This window comes from Cetorhinus maximus, chromosome 10, assembly GCF_964194155.1.
Source record: "Cetorhinus maximus chromosome 10, sCetMax3.hap1.1, whole genome shotgun sequence".
NCBI classification, from domain to species: Eukaryota; Metazoa; Chordata; class Chondrichthyes; order Lamniformes; family Cetorhinidae; genus Cetorhinus; species Cetorhinus maximus.
The window spans coordinates 3,221,100-3,245,732 of record NC_135888.1 but is presented as its reverse complement, the minus strand read 5'-3'; the positions used below and the strand labels follow the sequence as shown (position 1 = coordinate 3,245,732).

Sequence of the window (24,633 nt, the reverse complement as noted above, 5' to 3'; positions counted from 1 at the left end):
TAACTCTGATTGGGTTACAAGGTGTTTCTCACGGTAAGTTAACAAAGTTGGCAGATGATTGCAGTTGAGGTTACCTGTAGGAGCAAAGAAAGCAGACATAGTTGAAGTGATCACACAGCATTTGAAGTTGGGAGGGATACCTGCCATTAGTGAGTCACAGCTGGAGGTAGTGAGGCTTCAGTTAGAAATGAAGAAGCTTGAATTTGAACAAGCAAAGGAACTGAGAAAACTTGAATTGGAGGCGAATGAAAAGGAAAAATAATTGGAAATGAAAAATCTGGAATTAGAGGCAACAGAAAAAGGGAAAAGGAGAGATTATTTCAAAAAGAAATGGAAATGTAAAAACTTGATCTCCAAAGGGAAAAGTTAGCAATGGAAGAGAGAATGAAGGAAAGAATGAAGGAAAGAGGCAGAGTGTACCGGCTTAAAAAGCTGGATTTTAAAAAGGACACATCAGATGCTGAGAAAGGCTCTGGTGATGAGAAAACCTTTAACCTAAAACCTAGTGGGGAGATGTTTAAATTTCTGCAAGTTCTTCCAAAGTTTGAGGAAAGATATGTGGAGGCGTTCTTCATTTCATTTGAGAAGATAGCTAAACAGATGAAATGGCCACAAGAAAACTGCACATTGTTGTTACAATCTAGATTGGTAGGTAGAGCACATGAGGTTTATGCTTCAGTGTCAGAAGAAATGTCTGTGGACTAACATGTGGCAAAAAAAATGCTATTTTGAGTGCATATGAGTTGGTTCCTGAGGCATACCGCCAAAAATTTAGGAATATGAGAAAACAGCCTGGCCAAACTTATCAAGTTTGAGAGAGTAGAGCAAGTAACTTTGAGTAGTGGATACGGGCATTAAAGATAGAGACAACATACGCAGCTCTGAGGGAAGTAATTCTTTTGGAAGAATTTAAAGATTCAATTCATTCAGTAGTGAGAACCCATGTGGAGGGACAGAAGGTTGAAACGGTACGACAAGCAGCAGAGGTAGCTGGTGATTGAGTTAGTTCATAGATCTAAACCTTTTTTTTGGTCGCCTTTTAAATCAAAGGAGAGAAAGTGGGAGTTGAAAGGAAGGTGGGTAGTCAGGGAAGAGAAGGAGCAGGTGGAAATTCCCAGGAAGTTTTTTCTCAGTCTTAAAAGGAAGGTGCTGAGGGTAGAAATGACACTCGAAAATTGAAGCATTTTCATTGAAACAAAGTTGGGAACATAAAGTCAGTATGTTAGAAATTACAGGGACAATCTGTTGGTATTATTGGGATGCAGAAAAGTTCTGGAAGTAAAAGTACTGTAGGTTCTGAGGTTCAGGCACTGGAAAAACCAGTGGTTCGTGTACAGGTAAAACAGGAAGAATCACTGATAGGTAAAGAAGTGGGAATGTGTTTATAATTTACCCAAGGGAGTTCTGCAGAAATGTTTAACGATGTTGTATGTGAAGTAGAAGTCTTTCCATGTGTACAGGGTGAAGTCGGTAAAGATTTTAAAATCTTAAGAGATACATGGGCTAGTCAATCCTTAATGTTGTGGGATAGTGATATTTGTTGTTCAGAGGGAGTATTGCAGGAACAGGTAATAATCAGTGGGGTTCATGGAGATGTTGTAGAAGGTAAACTTAAAGAGTAAGTGGAAAACAGGTGAGGTGATTGTCGGAGTAGTGGAAAAATTGCCCATTGCAGGGGTTCAATTTATCTTAGATAATGATATAGCTGGGTCACAGATGTGGGTGATGCCTATAAGAGTTCAGCAGCCTGGAGGTGTTTTCAGCAGAAGTGCTGCAGAAAGAGCAACCTAAATTGTTTCCAGATTGTGTCATAACAAGATGACAGGTTCACAGGTTGAAACAGGAAGAACAGGAAGTTAAAAGGTAGGGAGAAGGTGTTGAAATCCAATTAGCTGACACAGTTTTTGATAATATCGTTCAGGAAGAGAGAATGGAGGATAATGCAGCTAAGATATTTAGCTTAAAGCAGTTGGTAGAGATTTAGAAAAAGGATACACAAATAAGACAGTTATATCAGACAGCTTACTCAGAAACAGAGGCAGAATGTGTTCCAGAATGTTATTACCTTAAGGGTAATGTGTTAATGAGAAAGTGGCAGCTGTATCATGTTTCAGAAAATGAAAGCGCATCAGGTTGTATATACCATTTACATATGGAAATGGGACCCTGAGAATAGCTCATGAAATTCCAATGGGGGAACATTCAGGAATTAGAAAGACACAGGTGAAAATACAAAAACATTTTTATTGGCCTGGATTGCACAGAGGTGTAGTCAAATTCTGTAGCATATGTCACATATGTCAGATGATAGGGAAACCACAAGCAGTGATTAAGCAGACACCTTTAATTCCAATTCCAGCATTTGAAGGACCTTTTACTAGGGTCATGATTGATTGTGTAGGACCCCTCCCTACGACTAAAAGCAGAAATCAGTACTTACTGACAATAATGGATGAATCTACAAGGTTTCCTGAAGCGATACCTTTGAGAAATATTACAAAAAGGAGAAATGTGAAAGAGTTGACTAAATTTTTTACAAGATATGGTTTACCAAAAGAAATACAATCAGATCAGGGTTCAAATTTCATGTCACAGCTGGTTAAGGAAGTAATGAACAGTTTGGAGATAAAACAGTTTAAGTCAACAGCTTATCATCCTGAGTCACAAGGAGCTTTGGAAAAAGATGGCATCAAGCTTTAAAAGCTATGATGAGGGCGGATTGTCAGGACTATCCACAGGATTGGGATGGAGGAACTCCATTCTTGTTATTTGCTATTAGGGGTGCTCCTAATGCATCAGCCGGTTTTAGTCCTTTTGAACTAGTCTATAGGCATGAGGTAAGAGGACCAGTGAAATTAATTTGTGAGAAATTTCAGAAACTACTCTCCTGGATTATGTATCAAACTTCAGAGAAAGATTGCTCAGGGCATGTGAGTTAGCTAAGAAACATTTAAAGATATCACATCAAGTGACGAAATTGAAGGCCGACAGGAAAGGTACAGCTTGTAGTTTTGTTGCCAGTACTGACTCATTAAAGGCAAGGTTTAGTGGGCCTTACAGGATTGAAAAGAAACTGAGTGAAGTAAATTATTTAATAAATACTCCAGATAGAAGAAAGAAGCAAAGGGTGTGCCATGTAAATATGCTTAAAAAGTACTTTGACTGGGAAGAGGACCAAAAGGAGATATTAGTGGTGGTAGGTAAGGAGAAAGAGGTATAAATGAAGGGTTCTGAAATTGATTTTCCTCTAATCAAATTGGATAATGAGGGGGGACTTGAAAATTTTAATGAAATATTGAGTTACCTTCCAGATAAGTGTCAAAGTGATTTGGAGAAACTGTTGCAGGCACACAAAACTATTTGTGGGAATAAGCTGGGGAGGACAAATTTAGCTATACATGACGTGTGTGTAGAAGTTTCATCTTCGATAAGGCAACATCCTTATCGATTAAATCCGGCAAAGTTTTCACAAGTACAGAAAGAAATTGAATTCATGCTTCAAAATGACATCATTGAGTCTAGTTGCAGTAACTGGAGCTTGCCTATTGTGATTGTACCAAAACCGGATGGAACACAGTGTGTGGACTGTCAAAAGGTGAATCCAGTGACAAAAACGGATTCACATCCATGGTTGGAAGATTGCACTGAGAAAGTGGGACAATCAAGGTTTACCATAAAGATTTACGTGCCGAGAGGATATTGGCAAGTACCGTTATCAGAGGGAGCAAAGGAGATATTGGCTTTTGTGATGCCAGATGGACTATATCAGTTTAAAGTCATGCCGTTTGGTATTAAAAACGCACCTGCAACATTTCAAAGACTGAAAGTAATTGCGGAACTGAGAAATTGTGCTGTTTATATTGACAACTTCATAGTTTTCAGTCAAAAGTGGGAGAAGCATTTACAACATTTGGAAGAATTATTTTGTCGGTTACAAGGAGCTAATTTGGTGATGAACTTGGCTAGAAGTGAATTTGCAAAAGCGTAAGTTACGTATCTAGGCCATACCATTGGACATGGTAAAGTGGCTCCAAGAGATGTAAAGGTCAAGGCTAATATGGATTTCCCTGTGCCTGCAACAAAACTAGAAGTTTGGGATTTCTGGGCACAAGTGGGTTTTACCTAAAATTTGTACCAAGTGTGGTTGCTCCATTGACTGAACTATTAAAATAGAACAGGAAGTTTCAATGGACACGGAACTCTCAGAAGGCATTTGCCGGTTTGAAAACTGTATCGACTACGACACCAGTTTTGGCTGTGTCCAATTATGCCAAGCAATTTAAGTTAGCCATTGACGCAAACAATAAAGGCATTGGGGGTCGTACTGTTACAAGAACGTGACACTGGAATTGAGAAACCGATAGGGTATTTTTCACAGTAGTTGAATGGACAATAGAGAAGATATTCAACGATCGAAAAGGAGACTCTGGGTCTGGTGTTAGCATTGCAGCATTTTGAGATTACATTACAATTGTTTATGCAGACCACAATTCTGTAAAGTTTCTGTACAAATTTTGAGACAGAAGTGCAAGGCTATTCAGATAGATTTATTTACTGCAACCATTTAATCTACAGATTAAACATTGAGCTGGGCAAGAAAATCCAATTGCAGATGTGTGGCCAAGAGATTGAAGCCACAAGGAAAATTGGATGTTTAAAACCTGGACACTGGAATGATGTAATAGTGTGAGTATACAGATAAGTATAAATATAGGAGGTAATGTAGATGGGCTAAGAAAATGAAGCTGTCTTTTTAAATTATGACTGTTCATTTTCCCGTAAGGAGGGGGGTGTCGTGAAAATATAATAATTTTCATAATATTATTGCGATTTATTGTAAAAGTGGGTTAATAGTGGGGTTTAGATTAGTGTGTGTGTGTGTGTGTGTGTTGGGGGGTTGGGGGGGGGGGGACGAGATTTAATTGAATTGGAGACAGCTGGTCTGGAGGCTTGGAGTTATCAACAAGCAGCTAAGTTTGAAATGCTAAATACATAAACATGGCTGAAGTTTTAGAATGAGAGTCGTAAGGAACATTTACATTTTTAGATAAATTAGGTTAGTTTGAATTACAAAGAGATGATACGATGTTACACCTAGAGAGAAGAAGCTAAGCCAAACAGTGTGCTTATTTTTCCCCAAAGGTTACTGATAAAATTAGTACTATGAAAGATTCATATCATGAGAAACGTAAAGTTGCAAAAACATATGTGAACAATGGAATTTGTATTAAAAAGGGAGAAACCTGTATAAAGGAGATGGGGCTGTCTAAGAGCGGAACGCATTCTAAGATCTAACACAAGTGTGAAAATATTCCAGCCTCTGTGCATCAAAGTTGCTGTCTACAGGAACCGAAGCTGAGAAAACTCATTTTGAAACTCACTGTCCAGGGTATTATGTTGTTTTGCCTGGGTCTGTTTAAATCTATTTGTTTTTATTGTTGCCTTAACAGGGGTGTAACTGGAAGCCAGATTAACTCATGGTTTTAGGGGTTATTATAGTAGTAACTTGTAAACCTATGTATGTGCTTGAAATCCTTTACTTTGTTAATAAAGGTTTAATTTAGTTTTTGAAAAATCTCTGAAGTTGCAGTCGTCTTATTACCTCCGAGTTCAAGGCACGCATCTCAAAATAAAATACAAATTGCAAAACAGTTGTGACCACATGATCAAGTTTCCCTTGTGGATTTGATCTGCCTGGCACACATCATCTGCCACATCATTACAGAAGGTGAATATTCTGAAGGCTACATTTCTTTACTCCGTCCTCTTGTCTCCTCTTTTTCCCTTAGGAACGGATACATATTCTAACACGCCGTGCTGAGAAGCCTTTATGATACTGGCTGAATAAATAGAAGGCATCACTGACACAAAAAGGAAGTCAGCCTCCTAGAATTTTTTTTTGAGGGAGTTGCATCCTAATTAAACTGTAGAAGTCTCTATGGCGTTATGTACCTTTAACAATGTTCTCCACGAAAGCCTGCTATTTAAGCTAATCAGTGGAGATTTCAATTTTTAAAAATTAGAACCGGATAATGGGCAAAACAGTAGCAAATTAAACTTAAAAAACGCATATTAAGCAATGTGCACAGCAAGGAAAAAAGTGTGACATGAGTGTTCCACGAATGGTGTCAAAATAACTCAGGGTAAAAGTTGAAAGATAGGTATGGGTAGTAGTTTCAGTGTTTAATATGCTCAGAACACCAATCAACAAAGCAAACAAAACACTGAACTACAGATTTAAAACAAGGGTACTAGTCACAAGCAAGAGTAAAAGTCACAAACTGTATGGTGCTCTGGGCAAACCTCATCGCGAACACCAACTCCAGCCCTGGACATAATGGAATATGGGAGTCAGGCACTGAAGTCTTGGAAGTGGTGCTGAGAACAGCCAGGAGACTGACCACTGGGAGCAACTTTAACCTGACCCGACTGTCAGCAAACTGCCGATAATGAGTGCAATGCTGGCTTTACACTCCGCACGATGTTACTCCCATTGAAGCCAAAGGAGAGCAATATTGGGTAGAGTATGAAACAGGCGTTCCATCCAATCCTGTGGGTTTTCCACCAGTGAACTTGGTTAAAATTAGCCCCTTGGTATCAAAGTACTCCCTTATGAAGTCAGACTAGAAACTTTTGCATTTCAGTCTATGAAACGCAACAACTGAGTGTGTCTTAGAGGCATGCAAGATCATAAATAGTACAGAAAAATCTAAATCCAGAACACTACAAATTAAAATACAATAGGACAAACCAGGGAGGGGATGGGAAAGTAGGTTCAAACTTGCAAAAGGAGAAGATGCTAGGGTCAGTAAGTTATTTGTCCCACAAAGGGTGATCAATATGTAGAATAGACTTCGAAGAAAGATAAAGAAAGGAAAGTGCTGAAAACAGTAAGAAAAAGATGCATGCTGAGATGAGGAAGGGGACAGGAGGTTATTTCTGGGTGGTGAGCCAAAGTGCTTCCCTTATCTGTAAGGAACATTACTAAGCTATGGTCAAACATATTTAATAATCAGGAAAGATGATAAGGCAAGAATACTGCATACTGGGGAGATTTTCCATTTGAGGCATAATTTTTTCTTAAGAACAGTGAGGGAAAAAGTGGCAATCTTCACAAATTCCCATGATCAGTAATCTGAACAAATCAGGATTAAAGCCAGTTCCAGAATGTTGATCAATCTGTATGAACAATTTTATCTCCATTACAGTCAGCAAATTCTCTCTCTAGAGAAGACAATAAGGAATGGATGGGCACTCGATTATGGGGTCAAAGGATGAGTGCTGCCTGGGTTGTTATGGGACCATGGTGATTTTCACTCTCTCCCTCACTTCCCCAATCCTTTGAACAATCACTACATGTTAAAGTACTGCCACTCAAGACCACCCACTGCATAACAGTCTCATAATTGCAAGTGACATTCATCAACTTGTGGTTGTACAGTCAAAGGTGCTCGAGTCATTGGCAAGTTAAAGTAATATACCTGCACAGCAGCCCCTCAGTTCTGATGTGGACAACCAGCTACTCCAGGTTGTTGCTGCCATCAGGACTTTGCTGCTGTGTGGACACGTTTATCAAAATCCATATGGTTTAAATATTGCAATGAAGTGTAATACTTAGGTCATGAGCAGAGGCTAAAAGCCAGTCTTCAGTTCATGTCTCCTTTTCTGAGCTTCACATTAGCATCCAGCCATCTGAAGAGGTGATGGACTGTGCCCAGGGTGTATGCCACTTCTGCATTGAACATTTTCTGTTGTGGCTGTAGAGGCCAATTTGAGAGTGGCAGTCCCTTCCACAGCTGGCACAGATAAATAGCATTGGCCTGAGGTGGACTTATGTTTTTTTCCCCTCCAGTGAGCTCTTTTTCTGCCACCTGGCCATTTCTTTTGTCTTCCATTTTTTCCACACCCTTCCTGACTGCTTGTCTGTAGCAAGGGCTTACCATGCATCGACTCCCATTCCAGTCAAATCGAGGTCTTGTTTGCAGGCATCCTTGTATCACAGACATGGGGGCCCATTGGTCTCGTGTCAATAGTGAGCTCACCATAGACCAGGTTTTGACAATGTGGCCGGCATCCATTCATGACCCAACCAACGGTGTTGCCGTTGACCCCAGAGGAAAACATGCTGGGAGTCCCTGCACGCTGGTGTACTTCCATATTCGGCACTTTGTCTTGCCAGGACATGCTCAATATTCATCTGAGGCAACAGAGGTGGTAGCTTTTCAGCTGCTTTACTTGGCTTGCATAACTTGTCCATAGCTCACTACTGTAAAGGAGGGTGCTGAGAGCACAAGCCTGGTACACACAGGGCTTTGTATTTCCCGTTACTTTGTTGTTGGTCCAGACTCGACTTCTTAACTTTGACATGATAGCTGTGCCTTGCCAATCCTGCTGATGATTTCAGCATTAAAGGACAGGTTGCTGGTAATTGTTGATCCAAGGTGTGCAAAGCTATCAATGACCTCCAGAGTGAGGTTGCCAATGTTGATGGAAAGTGGAGTCTCTACATCCTGGCGCATAACTTTGGCCCTCCTAACACTTGCTGTCAGTCCAAACACCTTGCAGGCCCAAGAGAACCAATCTACAAGCTGTTGCAAGTTAATTTCAGTATGGGATATCAGTGCAGCTTAATCAGCAAACAGCAAATCACAAAATAGGACATTATGTACTTTGTTCTTGGTACAGTCTTGACAAATTGAACAACTTGCCGTTGGTTCTGCTATGCAGGTAGACACCCTTATGCTTTCATTTGAGTCGCCAAAAACATAAAATAGCAGCATAGAGAAGAATATGCCATTGAGTTGGTGCCAGCATGCAGCCCTACTTTACCCCTCTGCTGTTTTTGAAAGCCTCCAATGCTGCTCCATTATAACTGATGAAACTGTGCATGTTCTCGTGGAAAGAAGAAATGATGCATAGGAATCCAGGCAGGCAACCTATTTCCCACAACAGTTTAAAGAGCTCATTTCTGCTGACAAGGTCAAAGGCCATGTTAAGGTCTATGAAAGCAACATCGAGTGGTCTGTGCTATTTGCAGCATTTCTCCTGTAACTGCCAAAGAGGGAAAATTGTGTCGTCTGTCGATCTGCCATCTCTGAAGCCACACTGAGACTCAGTGTAGATGCATGGCACCAAGGTCTACAATCTGGTCAGAGCAACACGAGCAAAGACCTTCCTCACGATACTTAAACAAGGAGATGTCTCGGTAATTGTCGCAGTCACTTGTACAAGGTGACTGCTTTTGTATCACGCATGTCTTGAGGCACAAATCTTTCCTTCCAGCAGAGGCACAAAAGTTCATGGAGATGCTGCAGCATTCAGGAAAGTCTGGAATGATGCTGAGAGTTTCTTGAGTGACAACATTCTCTATTGCATAAAGTTCGAGGTAGTGCTCCACCCGCCTTTCCTTGCTAGGTTCAGTGATGGCCATCCTCGTCTTTGTCGTCAAGGACTGATTTGGTTGCTGCTGAGCCTGGTGCTTTCTTGGTTTCTTCATACATCTCTCTAGCATCCCGAGATTCAGCAGCAGATTGTATGCGGTTGCAGAGTTTCAACCAGTATTAATTGGCACCTTGCCGAGCAGTCTGCTGAGACTTGATTCTAGCAGCTCAGAACATCTGGATTTTGTTTGCTGGGGGCTTGCTCATAGTTCATGAGGGTGCTCCTCTTTGTTGCAGTAACTGGCTCCATTTCAGTCCAATAGGCCTCAAACTAGTCAGCATTCTTCTGATCACTTTTCCCATACATAGCGAGTGCAGAGTTGTAGATGGTGTTGCGCAGATGATCCCACTTCGACACTGCACTCCGGCCCTGGGCCCTGTTGCCTGAAAGAACCTGATCAAGGCTGTTAAGGCACTCTTGGGTCCTTTCTGGGTCAATCGTGTGACAATATTGATCAGAGAATGACCTTTTTTCTTTGGAGTGGTATAGTTTCCTTGGCTGAAGCCTGACCTTGCCACACAGCAGGGAGTGGTCACAGTCAGCACTGTGACAACTACAAGTGATGAGGACAGTGTTGTGGGTGATACGTCTGGTGATGCTGAAACCCAGCTGGTGCCAGTGCCGTGACCTCAGATATTCGTCACACGGAGTCCATGATGATGGCAGAGCTCCAACAGCTTCTGTCCATTTTTGTTCATCTTGCAGGTTCCCTGGTGCCCTATGCACATTAGCCAGGCTATATAGTCAGCACCCACCCTTGCGTTAAAGCGATGTAGAAGGTATAGTTCCTGGGTACTGAGAATTCTGATGGCAGCGTCAAGTGCTGAATAAAATTGATCCTTAACACCTGGGATGAAGGGGTGTGTCAAGGCATAGCTGCACCAGGTTAACTGAACCCACCATAGTTGGCAAGTATAAGGCGGCTCTCTCTCAGCCTTCTATGGGAGGTTCAATCATCGCGAATAGAGTGCTTTTTACTGCATAACCCACTCCATGTTCATGCGCTGCCTCTCGAGTTTTCCCCTGCCAGAAGAACCAGCAGCTAGGAGGAGAGATTGGATAGGCTAGAGCTGCTTTCCTTAGAAAGGAATAGGCTAAAGGGTGACATAATTGAGGTGTACAAGATTGTGAGGGGCCTGGATAGGGTGGACAAGAAAGGCTTGTTCCCCCTAGCTGAGGGGTCAATTACCAGGAGACATAGATTTAAGGTGATTGGTAGAAGGATTAGGGGGACATGAGGAAAAACGTTTTCACCCAAAGGGTGGTGAGCCGCTGGAATTCACTGCCCAAGTTAGTGGTTGAGGCTAAAATGCTCAACTCATTTAGAAGGTACTTGGGTCTGCAGCTGAAGTGCTGCAACCTGCAAGGATATGGACCAGGGGCTGGAAAGTGGGATTAAAATGATCGGCTAGTTTCTTTTTTCCCTTTTTTGGCCGGCACAGACACGATGGGCTGAATAGCTTCTTTCTGCGCCACAGCTTTTTCTATCTTCTAACTTGTAGTGTTGCTCTTTCAGGGATCCATTTTGAGTGGGCCTAGTTTCTTGCAGCGCAGTAATGTCCATATTAAGCCTTCTAATTTCTTTGGAAAAACTCAGCAGGTCTGACAGCATCTGCGGAGAGGAACACAGTTAACGTTTCGAGTCCGAATGACTCTTCATCAGAACAAAGGAAAAATAGAAAAGAGGTGAAATATAAGCTGGTTTAAGGGGGGTGGGACAGGTAGAGCTGGATAGAGGGCCAGTGATAGGTGGAGATTGCCAAAAGATGCCATAGACAAAAGGGCAAAGAGGTGTTGACAGTGGTGACATTAGCTAAGATATGTGCTAATGGTGACATTAAGGGTAGAAAGCAAGACGAGCAAGGTCCTTTTGTCTATGATATCTTTTGGCAATCTCCACCTATCACTGGCCCTCTATCCAGCTCTACCTGTCCCACCCCACCTTAAACCAGCTTATATTTCACCTCTTTTCTATTTTTCCTTAGTTCTGATGAAGTGTCATTCGGACTCGAAACGTTAACTGTGTTCCTCTCCGCAGATGCTGTCAGACCTGCTGAGTTTTTGCAGGTGTTTTTGTTTTGGATTTCCAGCATCCGCAGTTTTTTGCTTTTATCTTCTAATTTCTTTGTCAATCACAGCTGTCATGCATGCGTCATCGACCTGCAGAAGGTCGTCTCTAAGACCAGGACACATGGTTCGTATGTGCTAGCTAGCGATGCAAAAGACTGGTGTCTTCTTTGTGGGGTTTATCTTGCCTGGTGCATAGATTAGCAACCCACCTGTTGAGAGATGACTCTCAAAGCACCAAGTACCCACTGCAGCACGCAGGCGGTGGCGGGATAGCACATAACTGACTTGGGGCTTCCCAGCTTGAGGCAGGAGGTAGCTATCCAACGAGACACAATGATCTCTCCCAATGTGGGAAGTAACTCTTGGTGCTCGTGCTCCACGTCAGTCAAGCAAGAGCTTATAACCAGTAAATGTTAATTGCTGTGTTGTGCCAATGTAAACCACAAAGCTGGAGTACCCTCTCCAGGGCGCAGGCTTGGGCAAATGGTGTGGAGATCCTAAGTTGCCCAAGTATCAGGGCACCCCTCTCAGCATTGCTAGGATTGTTCAAGGGAAAGGATGAAACCAGTACTGTTTGGCACCAGCTCTGCTGCAGGGGTTGCTGGAAAGCCTATAGATGACAGATTATCACCTGCAGGATCCACTACGGATTGTCAGTCAGGGTTTACTTCCTTAGCTGTCTTTTTGCCCGAGACACCCACAAGGCACTGGGACTATTTACACATAGCTGGGAGTCTGGTTCACGGGCAACAAGGTCATAACCACATCCCGGTGGGTCTGTATGCCACACGTCTGGGGGCCAGGTCTCCTCCGAGTCCCCTACAGATTAGCCAGAGTCCGTGAGATACCAATTTACATATGTCGCCGCAGGGAGCTTGATGAAGAGACTATGTATTGATGGGAGAGGCTTACGCACTAGACTCTCTTTCTGGTCGCCAGCAACAACAACTGAAAGAGGTGACAAGCAGGCTGACCAACGTGTACCACCCACTACACTAACTTGACACATCTTATCAACCAGAGACATACGCTGATCGCTACTCATCACCCATTATGCTAACACACGGCACATATCAACTGCACACCTACACTGACCACTATGCTAACACACTTAATGAACCACATCAACCAGAGACACACCACTGGGCATCATCCTTATGATAATGCCTCTAGGTGACACCTCAAGAGAGTTTCCAAAAATTAGAAGTAAACAGTCACACTAGTAGCTCCACTTGTACCACTAACAACTTTTAAAAATGTTATTAATAATTGTGAAATAACCCAGAAAACATTTTATCTTGGACTTCCAGAGCCTTCCGCTCTAATATTAAGGCTCTCTCCAGTGTATTTTTATATTATCTTTTTTTTTCAATCTTTTGGCCTCTCTCCAACTTTCTTATAGTTTTTTTTCCCAATGTCCTTTCCACTCAAAGCTTTTATTTCTATTTTGGCACACAGCCAAAACTTGTGTGCTGAAGCTATTGTCTCTCACCATTCCACACCCCTGTCCCCAAGATCAGCCAACCATATCCCATTATTATGCACATTGGAGCTCCAGGTTCCATTAGCAATCATCCCTGATGCGTTTCCTTTCATTCCTGCCATATTTGTTCAATATTGCACCAATTTTATCTTTCTACTTCTTTCTCCAACTTTTACTGTCCAAGACTGGCACAGATATTACTCCTGCCATCCCAGCTCCCACTCATCCTGCCTCCTTTGAGGACACTCTCTTCCATCTGTTTGGCTCTGCATGGTCTTTTTCTACTAAGAAATTGTCATTTATGTGATCTTTAATGTTTGTTTTAAATTTCCCATTCATCAATACTTTATATAATCTCCTTCAGTCACCAATTTAAAAATTACATTTAATATGCTACTACAGGGAAGAAGCTAGGTGAGTATCCGGTAAGTAGTTAAGGTCTACTCTATTCCCAAGGAATTTGTGGTAAAATTAATAGATACATAGAAGAAAATAAATAATTGAAAATAATTAAGTAATTAGTTTAGACACAAAGATTACAGGACAGGTGATGAGTCATTGCTGCAGCATGTGAAAGCACCTGGATGCCAGTGCGATTCAGGGCATACACATCTGCAGTAAGTGTCGGCAGCTTGAGGAGCTTCGGCTCAGAGTCATCGAGTTGGAGGCTGAGCTGCAGACGCTGTGACACAGAGAGGGGGAAAGTTACCTGGATGCTATGTACCAGGAGGTGGACACACGCCTTAGGATAGGGTCTTCTGATTTAGAATGTAGTCTGGGACAGAAGGATGTAACTGCAGATGAGGCAGGCAAGTGGACCCAGAGGACAGGAGTATAGCAGTGTCAGCCTCTCTAATTGTCCAAAGGTTTGAGGTTCTTTCAGCTGGTTTGGATGGGAGTGGTGACAACAGGGTGGATGAACTGAGTGACCATGGCACTGTGGTACAGGAAGAAAAAAGGAATGTAGTGGTGGTAGGAGACAGTATAGTAAGGGAGATTGACTCTGTTCTCTGTAGCAAAGAGCAAGAATCCAGACAGCTGTGTTGCCTGCCCGGTGCCAGGGTTCAGGACATTTGCTCAGGGCTGGAAAGGAACTTACAGTGGGAGGAGAGGATGCAGTTGTTGTGGTCCATGTAATTACCAGGACAAGAAAGGAGATTCTGCATAGTCAGTATGAGGAATTAAGCACCAAATTAAAAAGCAGAGCTTCAGGGGTAATAATCTCTCGATTATTACCCGAGTCACATGCAAATTGGCACAGGACAAAGAAGATTAGAGTAATTAATGCATGGCTCAAAGGCTGTTGTGGGAGAAGTGGATTCCAGTTTGTGAGGCACTGACACCAGTACTGGGGAAAGCAGAGGCTGTACCATTGGGATAGTCTACACCTGATCCATGCTGGGGCTGATGTTCTAGCGGGTTGCATAACTAGAGAAGTAGAGATGGCTTTAAACTAAATGATGGCAGCAAGTGATCAAATTTGGGAAGGCGTGGTACACCAAAGAGTAGAGTCCAGGCAAAAGAGAAAGGTACTAATATGGGAAATGATAAACAGAACGTGACAGGGACAGAGTACAAATCTAAGAGTAAATCAGCAGATAAGGCTAGATGTTACAAAAATAATATAAGGACAAAACCAAAGGCTCTATATCTAAACACCCATAGCATTTGAAACAAAACGGATGAACTGATAGCACAAATAGAAATAAATAAGTATGATCTGATAGCCATTACGGAGACATAGTAACAGGATGACAGATTGGAGCATGAATGTTGAAGGGTACATGACATTTAGGAAGGAAAGGGAGTTAGGAAAAGGTGGAGGGGTGGCTCTATTAATTAGTGATGGTATTAACACATCAGACAGGGATGACCTAAGTTCAGGAAACCAGGATTTAGAAGTGGTTTGGATTGAGATGAGAACTGATAAAGGCAAGAAGTCACTTGTGGGAGTGGTGTACAAGCCTCCTAATTGTAACTACACAGTAGGACAGAGTATAAAAGAAGAGATAATGGGAGCTTGTCAGAAAGGTACAGCTTTAATCATGGGGGATTTAAATCTACATATAGACTGGAAAAATCAGATGGGCAAAGATAGCTTAGATGAGGAGTTCACAGAATGTTTTTGGGATAGTTTTAGAACAGCATGTTCTAGAGCCAACCAGAGAACAGGCTATACCATATCTGATATTGTGCAACAAGGTAGAATTAATTGATAGTGTTATGACGAAGGCACTACAAGGTGACAGCGATCATAGTGTTATGGCGAAGGCACTACTAGGTGACAGCGATCATAACGTGATTGAATTTTACATTCAGCTTGAGTGAGAGAAGAGTGGGTCCGAGACTCGTATTTTAAACTTAAATAAGGACAATTATGAGGGCATGAAAGCAGAGCTAGCTAAAGTGAGCTGGCAAATGAGGTTAACGGATAAGTCAATAGAGATGCAGTGCCAGATTTTTATGGAGATATTTCAGGATACACAGAATAGATAAATTCCAATGAGAAAGAAAACTTCCAAGGGGAGGACCCACAATCCGTGTTTAGCTAAAAAAAGTTAAAGGCGGTATCAAACTTAAGGAAAAGGCATATAATTGAACAAAGGTGGCTGGCAGGTCAGAAGATTGGACAGAATATAAAGAACAGCAAGAATGACAAGAAGATTAATAAGGAGGGAAAAAGTTAAAGTACGAGAGGAAGCTAGCTAGAAACATAAAGATGGATAGAAAGTTTCCATACATATTTAAATAAGAAAAAAAAACATTAAAAAGTGAATGTTGGTCCTATAGAGAGTCTGGGGAATTAGTATTGCAAAATAAGGAGATGGCAGATGAATTGAACAGGTATTTTGCATCGGTCTTCACTATAGAGGATACAATTAACATTTTAGAAGCTATTATTAAAAATATTATGGCAAGGCATTTAGAAAAATTCAAGGAAATTCAAGGTAATAAGGCAGAGTCAGGCATGGTTTTGTGAAAGTGAAATCATGTTTGACCCATTTATTGATGTTCTTTGAAGGAGTCACTTCTGCTGTGGCTAAAGGGGAACCAGTGGATATATTGTGCTTGGATTTCCAGAAGGCATTTGATAAGATGCCACATCAAAGGTTATTGTCGAAAATAAAAACTCATGGTGTAGGGGGTAACCTATTGGGATGAATAGAAGATTGGCTAGCTAACAAGAAATAGAGGGTAGCCATAAATGGGTCTCGTTCTGGTTGGCAGGACGAGTGGTGTGCCACAGGAGTCAGTGCTGGGGCCTCAACTTCATACAATTTATATAAGTGACTTGGATGAAGGGACTGAAGGTATGGTTGCTAAGTTTGCTGACAACACAAAGATAGGTGGGAAAGAAAGTTGTGAAGAGGACGTAAGGTGATTACAAAGTGACTTAGCTACGTTAAGTGAGTGGGCAAAGATCTGGCAAATGGTATACAATGTGTACCATTTTGGCAGGAAGAATAAAAAAGCATATTATCTAAATGGTGAGAGGTTGCAGAGCTCCAAGATTCAGAGGGGTCTGGGTGTCCTACTGCATGAATCACTAAAGGTTAGTATGCAGGTAAAGCAAGTAGTTAGGAAAGCTAATAGAATGTTACCGTTTATTGTGAGGGGAATTGATTACAAAGTAGGGAGGCTATGCTTCAGTTGTAAAGGGCACTGGTGAGACCATATCTGGAGTGCCATGTACAGTATTGGCCTCCTTATTTAAGGAAGGATGTAAATGCTTTAAAAACAGTTCAGAGAAAGTTTACTGCTCTAATACCAGGAATGGGCAGGTTGTGTTACGAAGAAAGGTTGGACAGGTTAGGCTTGTTTTCACTGGAGTTTAGAAGAGAAGAAGCAACTTGATTGAGACCTTTAAGATCCTGACAGGTCTTGACGGAGTGAATGTGGAGAGGATGCTTCCTCTTGTGGAAGAATCTAGGACAAAAGGGGTCACGTTTTAAAAATAAGGGGTCACTCGTTTAAGACACAGATGAAGAGAAATTTTTTCTCAGAGGGTCGTGAGTCTGTGGAACTCTTCCTCAAAAGGCAGTGGGAGCAGAGTCTTTTTGAGTATTTTTAAGTGAGAGCTAGGTAGATTCTTGATAAAAAAGGGGGTGGAAGGTTATCGGGGGTAGGCAGATATGTGGGGTGGAGGTTACAATCAGATCAGTCATGATCTTATTGAATGGCACCGCAGGCTCGAGGGCCTACTCCTACTCTTAATTCGTATGTACATATGTATGCAACATTTAAGTTTATGATTCAATTCTGTCCATCCCAATTTACATTGGAATTAATATTTAAATCATTTTAGCTACATTAAAGAACTGATCATTTCTATCAGTGCAAAATTCATTAACCATTTTCATATTTTACTCCAATTTGCAGACTCATTTAATACATCATTCCAAATTTTTCTTTATTTTGGATCACATCTGTCATTCATTCAATGATTTCTACAATGTTGAAAATTACAGCTATGCTGTCATTTGGGATTATGAGGCAATAAGGGAATGTTACAGGCACATAATTCCGTTACCACTGAATAGACACAATGCAGTGGATGACAATGACATCAACAAATCCAACAGGACATCAGCTACACATGGGTCATAGGATATATTGGTAGATTCACCATGGGCAATGCCATGTGAGATCAACTGGTAAATGCTGGTGTTACATCTGAAAACATAGCAATGCAATTAAACAATTTAAAAGGTTAAAAAAAACTGAAAATGTCAAAGAAAAATAACTGCTGCACTGCTGCAACTGCCTATTCCAACACAAATAACTAACACTAATCATAGCATTTGATCTCAGAACACAATCGCCAGAACTCCCTATGGTAACAAACATAGAGAAAGGAAAATTGAAGGTATTTCTACTTAAATAGAATGGTTTAAGAAGCAAGGAAAATTGCATTTTCCTCTCCCAAAGATTATGAACTATTGTTAATTTCTGCTACCCATTAGAATGGCTGATTGTCAGTAGCTTTACAATTCCACTTACCTTCTTGTGTTGGTTTAATTGGTAGACTCATATCTGGTTTCTGGGACACCACCATTAATCCTGAATAGACAGGTGATGGGGTTAAGGAAATATCCTCAGTCAGTGACTCCTCGCTTGTAGCAGAAGCCGGCATTGCTTCCAAAGGCTCCCTAACAACTTGATGACCCTCCATTGATGAATCCATTAACACATCTTCCAATTCCTTTTGTAGTTGCTGTTCACTGCCATTTCCAACTATCTGCGAGCACACACAATGTAGATAAATTTTATTAACTGCATTATTACTTCATAGCATCTTGTAAAGAGAATCGAGTTTCCATTAGTTAAGGTGCTTGCTGACCCATTAAGTTTCGTATTTTACTCCAGCAAAGCACTTTATTTACTGTCAGTTGTAATTTTCTTCCTGGTAGCTCACTGTTCAAACCATCTTCATTTACATCTTTATAATATTTCACAACAAACCCAGAAACAAGGGAAGAGCTCACAAAAGAAAATCCATGAGAAATGATGAGAACAGCCAAAAATCGAGGAGGAACAAATGCTGACAGGATGGTTTGCACATAAGCAGCTAAGTGTTAACATAAAACAAACACAAAATCTGGGATTTATACATACCGTTCATATGATCACATGCAGTCAAACACTTCTAGTGCTAAGGAATCTACACAATTTACACAGCAAAGTACACAAAATATTTGCCAACTATTAAGAACCAGCAACTTAAGCTGAACAGGAAGATAAAGAGCTATTTCAGAAAGTAGGAGAAGTTACAGGAAATCATATGGTGATAAAGGGGAATTTCAGTTTTCCAGAAATAAAATGGTCAGACCAGAAACAAGACAGGGGAAAAGCACAAGCAAGTTCATCGAGGCAGTCAGTCAGTGGCACCCAGAGCAGCTGCTGTATTTAATATTCATCCAAACAGATTAACAACCTAAAAGAGAGGGAATACCTGAGCCTAGCACCAATTCCACAAAAGCTTACAAAAAATGCAGCAGGATTTTCCTTCCACTGCCCCCACCACCACTGCAAAGATGTACCCTTGACCGTGGCAGAGTTCTGGTCTCCATAATTTTGGCAGTCACAGTGCAGCCAGTATAATTTCATGAAATCAACAATGCATTAAAATTAATACATGGGTCTCACATTCCATTGAATTGCCCAAATAAACATTTTCTATGGAAACCCCTTGTTAATATGGCCATAGTTACAGGTGTCATGGTGTAACATAACAGTATAGGTGGCACTGGAAGACTTTTAGACTGAGATTTTCTTGCTTATTGTGTTTGCCAGCTCTCAATATTCCATCTGTTTACTCATAAGTGATTGGAAAAAAAAGAAATCGCAGAAAAATCCCCAGTCTGAGAATTAGATTTTGATCCATGGGTCAATCAGTTTGCCTTCTGACCAGTTTGTATCGCCTCTATAGAGCTACATCACCACCTCCTTAACTGGTAGCTTATTTATATTTTTGGAATAAACTAAGATCTTCATTTTTGTGTTTGAATTAGTTGAAGATTGTGTCACCTACTATCATTAATGGGCCAGGGCTTCAAATTATCAATTGCTACCATTGAAATTATTGAGAAAAAATATAATTGTTAATTTAATTTATCTACAAGAAGGCTTAAATGTTTTTCTTTTTAAAGTTAATTGTTGGTTATTCCACCCAAACCCCCCCATAACATGTCATTTTCAAATGTTTATATTATAGATAGACATACTATGCCTCCCCTGTAAATTTGCATAGGACATCCTGGAAGTGGCAGGGGTGAGAAGGAAGCAAGATCAGCTTCAGTTTCATTTCACAGCCAAGGAGCCCCATAAACTCAAAGCCAAAAATCTGGTTTTGTGCTCTGGTGACCATTATATTAAAAGTTAAAGATCAAAAGTGCACAACTTTAAATGGATAAACTTGAGATAAAGAAAGATTTTATGGGAAAATTAAGTGGGAACTAGAAAGGCCATTTTGAAGTATGCCTCAATGGTCTGTAGATTTGATTACCTTTGAGGGTCCACAGCTTGTGCAACGTCTCCTCTCAACAGTGAGAGTTGAGTCCTTTATGCAGTGGATTGTACATTATCTATGGAAGGAGCAATCTTGATGGAATAAAACAAGGCCATTCAACTCATGTTTTATGCTCTTTATAGTCAATGAGGCAGAGATGCATTTAAGGGGAAGCTAGGCAAGCACAAGGAGAAAGGATTAGAAGGATATACTGATAAGAGTTAGATGAAGTAAGAAAGTTCATGCAGAGATTAAAAACATGGCATGGACCAGTTGCCCTGAATAGCCTGTTTCTATGCTGTAAATTATATGTAAACAGAGTCAAATCAAGTTAAAATAGCCTATTGTGCACTGCACGACAAGCAACACACCCATCAGTATATAAGATGTAATTATGGATGGGTGTGATGCTGTCACAGTTGCACAATGCACCACCTTGTGTTTACTTAAAATTTCAACAATGAATATATGGCATTTCAACATAAAACAGTTCCTGAACTTGTTCAAATTTTTAAAAGATCACTTTCCATAAAATCTAACATCTCCTAATCCTAGTAAAATTTCTCCATAAAAATTGCAACAAGATAATTCCTCAAACACAGCATTTGGCATGTGTAAACAAGACCACAGATATGTTATAATCCACAGGAATTTGCACACTAGTAATGATAAACAATTTCAAAGTATTCCTCATTAATATTAAACCAGATATTGAGCTTTTAGATTAACATTAGAACCAATTTCAACCCAACACTTTCAATTCACAATTTTCTAAGCTTTTTAAATCTGTAGAACATTTTTGCTAAAACTACTTGGTATCACTGTCGGCACCCTGTGTTCATTATAACGCAATCCCAAAATAAATATAGCACTTTTCACTCAGTGACTACATAATAGATACCACTGTTGATATGAAGATCAGCAAACTGAAATACCAGAGAATGTCAAAACTACTCTCAACTGCACCTATTGACATTGGTTCACTTCTTCCATACTTTAATAAAATGTGTAGCATTATTGTGACCTAAAATGCTGATGTATATCAATAAAGATGCGTAATGGAAAGTTCACGGGTCATTTAGTCTCACCTGGATTACTTTCCAATCACCAATCACTATACAGCATACGCTATATTTGGGTGCATTAATTACTCCCACAGTTTCTCTTATTGTTCAGTCATAGCAAGAAGCTAAAACTAGTCACACCCTATCTTGTAGCTCACTTCAAGCCACTGTCCTGTGTTCATTTATTTTCCCTTTCATTAAACCAGTTCAGGTGAACTGAAAATGTATGAATTGAAACACCCTTCAGGTATGCTGTGAAATTTCTTGGTTTTCACATGGCATGCATGTAATAAATTTGCAATAGCTACAGAAGTTGGGCAAAATAAAGGAACCAGAAAAACAAGACCAACAGAACTGGAGAGAAAGCAATCTTGGATCAACAAGCAACAGTCATTAACCTCAATTCCTCCAACCAAAACACAATGCTATTTATATTTAGCACTAGGATTTATAGTAAATTAAATTCAGAAAATCAAGGTACATCAGTTGCAATCCCAAGTTCCACGGTCATAAAAAGTTGTACCAAGGGGCTACCGCCATTCTGGATTTATCTTCTTCTCAGGCAGTCCCTCAGGTCAGAGAGTGACTCACTTCTACTTCTGTTAAATGGGTTCTGTGACAGCCGATAAATTCAGGGCACAATCTGCCGCATGCAGGGCAGGTGGTGCTTGAAGAGCTTGGCAGATAGGTTGTCTGGAGGTTTGTGCGCTCCCTCCGATGCCTTGACTTTGCCTCTGCATGTTCCCAAAGTTTCGATGTGTTCCATGCCTTTCTGAATGAGCCTTTCCCATATTGGTCAGTCACAAACCAGGGTCTCCCATGAGTCAGTGGGCATGTTTGACCTCTTCGGGAATGCTCTGAGGACATCCCTAAAGCATTTCCGCTGCTGTCCCAAGAGTCTCCTGCCACGACCGCGTTGAGTACAATAGTCGCTTCAGGAGTCTGACATCAGCCATATCAACTTCATGGCCCACCCAATAGAGCTGATTTTGAGTTTTCTTACTTCATTCTTTCATGGGATGTGGGCATCATGGCAAGGTCAACATTCGTTGCCCATCCCTAATTGCCCTTCAACAGAATGGCTTGCTGTTAGACCACCTTTCTTGCCACCTGATTTGGAGAATCTTGCAAAGGCACCTCTGGCAGTACTTCACCAGTATTTTGAGGTGCCTGCTGTAGGTTGTCCAAGTCTCTGAAGCATATAGGAACATGGGGATCATTGCTGCCCAGTAAATCATAACTTTAGTCTCAGATTTGAGATCTTAGTCCTCAAATACTCTCTTCCTCAGTCAGCCAAAGGCTGAGCTGGCACATTGGAGGTGATGATGAACTTTGTCATCTGTATCTGCTTCCAGAGGAGGCTCGCAAGATCGGAAAAATGGTCCACATTTCCCAGGAGATCTCTGTGGAAATTCAGTATCGAATTCACTGATATGTAGTGACGATCTGCTACACAACCTACTGCTGTGTTTATTAGTGGCTATTAACAGTTTTTTTAAATCCCTGATTATTTTCCAAAGTGAATTCAAATTCTTAACTGTCACAGTAGGATTCAAACTCTCATTCTTTGGATTATTAGTTGGGCCTCAGGGGTCCAAGCCTAGTAAAACAACTAACCTACCATAGTTGTTTTGTGGTTTCAACTACCAGCAAATATCAATATTAACCTTGCTAGGAGAGGTACCGAAAACTATCAAGATTCTACAGCATTTCTTTCCTTGTCTTGGAAATCTATTATATAAATCAACTATTACACTGCTGTTTTGATGTGTCTAATCCTAACTGTAAACAATCGTGACTAGGATATGTAGCTTTGCAGGTTGATCCAATGTTGTGAAATTTCAGAACAAACAGAAGGGTGTATAAGGCTTATGTAGATTCAGACGCAATTACATATATGGTTAAGAGTTCATTGTTAGTTACATGGCACACTGTTCCTCTCACATGCAAGACTACTGGTTTCAATTCATGGGAAACTTGAGATGTTTTTAGATAATTTAACTCCAGGCAAAGAGGGAAGCAACAGCTGACAGCAAGATATTAAATGCAGCGGCAAGTCAATTTTTAAAAGACACAATTTATACAGATACAAAATATTTTTGTCATGCATTAAGCCCTTTGAGCACACTTCATATCCTATGCTAGCACTTCCCAGATTTGGGTCTGTTTTAAAGCTGTGGAATGCAAGCTGATTATTTTTTTCAGTAAGACTGATCCAGAAAGTGCTGGATTATATGGCCTACCAGCATTCAAAAGATTGAAATCTGAAAAGTTGAGAAACTAATGCCAAGCAAAGCTTGGAACAAAACATATATGAAGTGGGAAGAAGATATCGAATTCTGAAGCTGCATCTTCCAGCTATATAAATATATTATGCCTAATGACAGCAACAAGATTGGATGTGTATTGCAATCATTAGATTTACTCCTCTAGTCACATAGACTAAGAGGTTTGTAATTTGTGCAGTACTAGTTAATAGTTAACATTGTATGTACCCAACCAACTGCACTTGAGACAAATTTCAGTGCCCTATGTTACAAGCACCAATATAGTAGTAAAATACTCAATATGCAGAAAATGTATGATACATAAAACATCTTTCATGATTTGATAACTGATCATTGTTAACTCAACCTATTAACTCTTGAAAATATCTGAAACTATAAAAGCTGATAATTACCAGCTCCTGCAGACAAAAAGCAGTTATGCTCTAGAAGTTTCAATTACTATATCAGCATGAATTTGACTAATTTTTTAAATAAAAATGAGTTGCCGCTGAATAACGAGGTCCAGTTTAGAATGTCCACAGCATTCCTGTACATCCAGTGCAACTGAATAATAATTTTTAAAACGTATTCCAGATTCTAGAAGGTGAATAATGGGGTGGGGGGAGGGGTGGGGGATGAGGGCAAGAGAGTGAAGTAATAGGATTCTTTTACATTTATACCACAAGCACTATAATGCAAGTTGTTGTATATAAATTTATTTCACTGCTTTCAAGAATTTTGATGAAAATAGACCTGTTATTATTAGTCTATTGTTCATGGCTATTGAAAATAGTTAATTCAATACACATAAATTGTAAGTTGCTGGACTGGTACTATTCCTAGTGCTTTAAAAATATAACAAATGCCATATTTCATCCATTAGAACATGTAAAACAGGAAAGCATTCAACTTGCACTTTCTTCCTCTTTTAACCTTTTAAACTGCAAGAGATTTGACAAGCAAAGGATCTAAAGTTCAAGTATATTTTCATTCTACACCTCAAGCAAGGAAATATTCTGTCTCTTCTGTGAGGAACCTGGTTTTGGAAAATTTGAAGGGCATTGAATTTTGGACATCCTCTTTCGTGAGTTATTTTCAAAAGTCTGCAAGGTTATTTCAGGGCTGCGAACATGCCATTCTTCAAGAACCTACGGGTAAGGATAGATGTCCAGTGGGGAACACCTGGCGAGGGAAGAGATACTTCATATACCTACGTTAACAAAAGAACTGCTATTGCCAGGCTAAAGACTCTTGCTGATTGGTTAAAAACACCTGGCCTGAGAAATATTCTCTGAACAT

The 24,633-nt window shown here is 40.5% G+C and overlaps 1 protein-coding gene, 1 long non-coding RNA gene and 1 pseudogene across 12 annotated transcripts in view; 2 read left to right on the top strand and 1 right to left on the bottom strand.

Moving 5' to 3' along the window:
• Positions 1–24,633, top strand: part of LOC144685408 (uncharacterized) — a 1,061,419-nt gene that overhangs the window by 125,955 nt on the left and 910,831 nt on the right. The gene's annotated exons all lie outside the window — the stretch shown is intronic.
• rabgap1 (RAB GTPase activating protein 1) overlaps positions 1–24,633 on the bottom strand; it is a 206,270-nt gene that overhangs the window by 142,089 nt on the left and 39,548 nt on the right. For 5 of the 11 annotated variants that reach the window (XM_078549829.1, XM_078549836.1, XM_078549828.1 and 2 more), the window contains 2 exons: positions 17,996–18,233; positions 2,441–2,482 (listed from right to left, as the gene is read on the bottom strand). In XM_078549829.1, the coding sequence (XP_078405955.1) occupies positions 2,441–2,482; positions 17,996–18,233 (280 nt within the window). Of the gene's footprint in view, positions 1–2,440; positions 2,483–17,995; positions 18,234–18,610; positions 18,721–24,633 lie in introns of those variants that run through there. The other 6 variants (XM_078549832.1, XM_078549831.1, XM_078549833.1 and 3 more) reach the window with 3 other exon arrangements.
• LOC144686183 (small nucleolar RNA SNORA53) lies at positions 7,366–7,568 on the top strand (annotated as a pseudogene).